This window comes from Mesoplodon bidens (genome assembly GCF_964165515.1).
Source record: "Mesoplodon bidens genome assembly, chromosome: 13".
Classification (NCBI taxonomy): Eukaryota; Metazoa; Chordata; class Mammalia; order Artiodactyla; family Ziphiidae; genus Mesoplodon; species Mesoplodon bidens.
Genome location: NC_138169.1, coordinates 1,147,771 through 1,153,123, shown reverse-complemented (window position 1 = coordinate 1,153,123; position 5,353 = coordinate 1,147,771). Strand labels below are relative to the sequence as shown.

The 5,353-nt window shown below is 62.0% G+C and overlaps 1 protein-coding gene across 1 annotated transcript; it reads right to left on the bottom strand.

The window, feature by feature from the left end:
* Positions 1–1,150: 1,150 nt before the first annotated feature.
* LRCOL1 (leucine rich colipase like 1) lies at positions 1,151–5,080 on the bottom strand (the record flags this gene model as incomplete). The annotated part of the gene is given in 7 exon segments (XM_081252899.1): positions 1,151–1,646; positions 1,708–1,833; positions 1,939–2,034; positions 2,037–2,066; positions 2,626–2,999; positions 3,140–3,239; positions 5,033–5,080. Coding segments are annotated over 7 exon segments (1,056 nt in total). The 3' UTR covers positions 1,151–1,364.
* Between the last annotated feature and the right edge of the window lie 273 nt (positions 5,081–5,353).

Sequence of the window (5,353 nt, the reverse complement as noted above, 5' to 3'; positions counted from 1 at the left end):
CCAGCAGGAGCCGGGAGAAGGGGGGAGGGACGGGGCGGAGAATTGTTTCAGCAGAGCCCAGAAAGGCAGCCTGGTGTCTGCAGGGTGGGTGCTGGGCACAGAGGAAGGTGACAGTTAAATTTCTGGCACTCTGGGCTCAGAGGAGCGGCTCTGGTGTTTGCCCCGAGAAGCCACCAGAGGGAACAGTTTCTAGATCAGCCGGACTTCTGCTCCAGGGAAAGGTGGGACCAGCAGGAGGCCCCCTCCCGCCAGGGGTCTTTAGCGGCTCCAGTGTCCTCACTGCGCCCGCAAGGTCAGGGGAGCCTTTCCAGTTGGAAAGGCCAACTGATGACTTCTACCTGCAGTGACCAGTCACCTGTGTGTGCCTGCGGGGGAGGGACGTGTCTGCACCTGCCCTTTCCTCTGGGGAGACTTGGTCTCTGGTTAAGGGGCTCCTTAGGACGGCGCTGAGCTGAGACCCGGTGTCTCCACGTCCACAGAGACACTCACTCAGTCGGGAGGTTTACTGATGCTAAGTTATCACCTCGAGGTTCCAGTAGGGGCCACCCGGATGCAGGCGGTCTCAGGAGTTCACAGCTAGACATCTAATACCTACAGGTTTTCATCATCCCGGGAATAGCAGCCTGAACACATGTGGGGCTCGGGGTCCAGGCAGGTTTCCAGGGCACAGACTGGGTCCAAGTCACTAGAAGACACAGCAGAATTAGGAAACGCACAGGGAGACGCAGCCTGCGAGGCAGCTGGATTGTCAGGGCCACACTGTCCTCAGGACCGACAGCACCTGTGGGCGAGGCCGCCGGTGGAGCGGCCTGGTTGTCTCCAACACCCTTGGGACGCCCGTGGACTCACTGTCGTGGCACCTGCTGCACCCACTGCTGCTCTGGGTGCTGATGGGCCAGGTGGGCGTGCTCAGAAAGCTCTGGTTCTCAACCTCCGGGCTCAGACACACCTTTACCGTCAGACTGAAGTCACGGGTCCCGGCGTCCGAGCTCGGGCACCAGAGTGTCGTCTCCCAGCCGCTCGCCGTGACCCTCCGGTCACTGTGCCCCACCTCCCTCTGCCCACCTCCCCCCCGTCCTCCGTGGTGTCTTCAGGTCCTGCGTGCTGGGGGGCCGCCTCACTGAGCTCCTTCCTCTGGGGAAGGCGATGGTGGGGGAGGAGGCGGCCCCCGAGACAGTCCTTCCCTTCGTCCAGCCCCACGGGAGTTAGTCCCGGTGCTGCCCCATCCCGCGGGTCCGCCCCCCGCCGCTGTGCTGAGCCTTCACCGGGCGTCCAGCGCCTTGTCCTGCTGCAACCCTGATGGACCTGAGAACCCACCCCCCCGTGACCTGTGTCCTTCTCTGACGCCTCATCCGGGCTCTGCTTCAGGAAACGGGAACGGAGGCCGGTCTGCAGAGGCAGTTGGCGGCCTCTCCTGGGAGGGGACACACCACTTCCAGGTCACTGCCCGCCCGCCCGCCCGCCCTCAGGCCAGTCGCTGGAATTAGCCCCACAGGCGGGCTGGACCCAGTTCTGGGACTCGCCCAGGGCAGGCACTGGACCAGGACGCCGCTCCGGGGGACACAGCGGTGGGGGCCGACCTCGTTCAGCTGGATGCAGCACTTACTGCGGCACTCGCTGTGGTCTGTGCAGTAGTCCCCGTTGGGCTGGGGACAGCGGTCAGAGCCAGCAGGCGCCCCACTCCCGCCCCGCGGTCCTTGGCCTCACCTTGCACCACGGCACGCACTGCAGGAAGATGGTCTTGGCCGTGCAGTACGTCTGCAGCCCGTAGCTGCTGGTGACGCAGCAGCCGCTCCGGCACTCCGTGTGGTCCAGGCAGGTGTGCCCATTCGGCTGTGGGAAAAGGAGACCTGGTCCCTTCTGCCAGGCCCCCCGCCCTCCTTCCCAGGGCCCGCCCTCCCCGGCCCCTCGCCCCTCGCCGGCCCGGGCAGGGCACACCTTCTGCCAGGACAGGCACTGCTGGAAGACGGTCTGGGGGCTGCAGAACTTCTGGGGACTCAGGCTGTTGGTGACGCAGCAGCCGCTCTGGCACTCTCTGAGTACTCCTCGCAGGCCTCCCCGATGCCCTGCCGAGTCAAGGCTCACCCACCTGTGCCCGCCGCAGCCCCGTGTCCTCCCCCACCCTGCAAACTTGGCTTGCCCGCCTGACACTGTTCTGGAACATCTGCAGACCGTGGGGGTCCAGAAGATGGAGATCCAGGGGAGGGAGGCAGAGGGTAAACTGAGGCACAGAGGCGGAGGAGGCGGCTGTGCGCGGCCGAGCAGCGGGCAGGGAGGGGCGCCACGGATGAGCTTCCAGGCCCCTCCCCACGTTCTCACGTTTTACAGGTGAGACGCTGCGACTCAGAGAGGGTAGGTGACTTGCCCAGGATCACAGAGCCAACAAGGAGTTGGACTGAAGCCCAGGCCTGCCGCCCGCCCACCACCTGTGAGGGGCCCTCCGCTTGGCTCTCAGAAATTTCCTTCACAAACGCAAAACTACTGAAGGTCCCCAAGAGCCGTTCCACGTTTACTGTCCTGGGTAAGTGACTCCAGCTCTCAAGGGCTGAAAATAAAGCGTCTGGGCTCAGGGTCGGGGCGGCCCAGCGGGTGAGACCGGAGGACAGAGGAAGAGACCAAGCAGACAGGGGGGCCCCGGGGAGGGGGCCGCGCGGCGCCGAGTCCTCCCTGCTGCTCCTGTGCAGGGGCCGCTGCGGACCAGGCAGGACGAGGGGAGCGGGAGGTGACACACAGCCCCCAGGACAGCCGGGTCGCGTCGTCTCTGCTGTCGCACCACGACGCACACGAGCTGGTCACTGTCACCCCGGCACCCGCTGCCCCCTCCTCCCCCTCCTCCTCCCCCGCCCCTGCCGTTCCACCCCGCGCCGGGTTCCTGGAGCGGCTTCTGTCCCAGGTCGCAGGGGCCACTGGACTGGGGACTCGGCGCCGGGCCTGGGTGTGAGTCAGGAGTCGGCCGTCCTGGGGGCCTGAGAGCCTCGGGAGGCGGACGTGCTCACAGGCTGGGCGCGGGACGGGGGACAGAAGAGGGAGCACAGAGCCCGGGGCAGGCAAGCGGGCTGGGAGCCCGGGAGTCCCCCCGGGCCTGCGCGCGGGCAGCCCTGGACCGTGCAGCGACGGGGGGCAGGGACGTGTAGCTTACCCTGTGGGACTGTGGCAGGTGCTTCCCCCGCGTCGTCACCAGGGTCGCGGGCAGCAACCAGAGCAGCAGCAGACGCCCAGTGCTGGCCATCGCTGGTGGCCTGTTGGCCCCAGAGGGCGTGGAGTCCCTGCAGGGCTCCTGCCCCTCCCCTTCCCAGGCTTTCTCCATCCAGACGGATTTTTAAACATGAATAGACATTGTTTTCTTAGAGGGTTTTTTTTTTCTTAGAGGGGTTTTGTTTACAAGATCGGGCAGGAAGTGCAGAGAGTTCCCGTACATGCCCCTGCCCCGCCTCCGTTTCCATTATCAATATCTTAGTGTCATGCATTTGCTACAATCCATTAAGCGATTTTGATACATTATTATAAACCAAAGCCCACCGTTTCATGAGGGTTCGGCCTTGGCGTTGTACATGCGATGGGCTTGGACACATGTACGAAGTGTACCTACGCTTGAGAATCGTACGGGGTCGTTTCACTGCCCAGAAACTCCTCTGTGCTCCGCCTGTTCATCCCCCAGCCCTGGCACCGCCCACCCCGACCCCGACTCCGTCACATCCCCATGGCTGTGCCTTTTCCAGACTGTCCCAGGGTTGCAGCTGTGCAGTGTGTCACCTTTCAGGTGGCTTTTCCCACTTCCTAATATGCAGCTGAGGGTCCTCCGTGTCACTTTAGGGCTTGGTAGCAAATTTCTCTTTATCACTGAGTGGAAGATGTATTTTCAACAGCCTTTCTCTGGGGAACGATCGAGCCCTTTATTGGTTCAGACAAGAGTGTCTCTGAGGTTAGCGCGCTCAGAATCTCTCCTCGCTTCTCTTTTGGGCCAACCTCGGCAGCGGTCCCCTCTGGTCTCCAGCTCTGGACCCTGCGATTTTACAGGACGAGTGTCCTCAGGGCCCACGGCCCTCACCCTCAGACTGTCCCAGGTCACTCTATTTGTTGCGGGGCATCTGGGGAGACCGCCGGGCCTTTCTGGGCCCTGGTTCCCCTCCCTGTGAAATGAGGGGTGGGCCCCCTTTGAACTGTCGGTTTTCAGCCCTCCAGGATGAGTCCTCCCACCCTCAGCTTCCCAGTCCTCGGCTGGCTGCCCTGGCTGCCTGTGCTGGGAATTTGGGAATTCAGAGCCTTCCGGAGAACAGAGCTGGGTGGAGCACAGACAGGGAGGGGGAGTGGCCTGGGGGTGGTGCCCCCCCCAACCCGCCAGACAGATTCTCCGACCAGGAAAGTCGTCGTGGGCAGGGACCTGGTGGGGCAGTGGTGTCGGGTACCTGGGGTGGGCGGGCAGGGGTCTGGTTTGTCTCCTGCGTATTGCAGCTCACACAGGGCACCCGAGCCAAACAACCAGGGCTGGTGTTTGCTCCAGAGCCGTTCCTGTCTGTCAGCACAGACTCTTGGCCCCATGCAAATATCCAGAAATTACCCTGTGCCTTTGGTAAGGACAGAATTGAGCAACACTCAACATCTCAGAGTGGCTTCGTTTATACTTTTGTTAATGAAAATGGCAAGTCACAGGACACGTCACTTCTCTGAGTTTTGGTTTTCTGTAATTTTAGACTTAAATGTATCTACAGTAAACCATGGCTCATGAGCCACAAAAGCAGTGCTAAAGCATTTCATTCAGAAGTTTTGCTGTTTCAAAAGAGACACAATAGCATGAACTCAGAGCCCTATTTGGATCTGTGGATGCCGAAAAGAGATAAAGATGCCGAGAAAAGAGAGCAGAGGCTGCAGGTCTTAGTGACAACGACACCACGTCCCTTTTAAACGTTACCTTTGGAAAAGCACCTCAAAGTCTAGTTCAGCGTGTGTTCGACAACAATGTTTTAAACTTTTCCCCTCAAAAAAAAAAGCACCTGCAAAGCTGGGACGCACCTTTCCCACACGTGCGTCCTACGTGCCGGCAGAGGTCCAAGTGTGTCTGCAGGTCTCCCTGCAACCCCATCGCAGGTCGGCAGATGTGAGCCGGCCGTTCTGGGTTCTGGGGCCTCACCTGGCACCGCTGCCCACACTTCCCAGGCCCCGGCCCCGCCCCCGCCCAGGCTCCCCCCAGGAGCGGACACAAACCCCCCAGGAGTGGACATGAACCCCCCAGGAGTGGACATGAACCTCCCCAGGAGCGGACACGAACCCCCAGGAGCGGACAGGACCCTCAGGAGTGGACACGAACCTCCCCAGGAGCGGACACGAACCCCCAGGAGCGGACAGGACCCTCAGG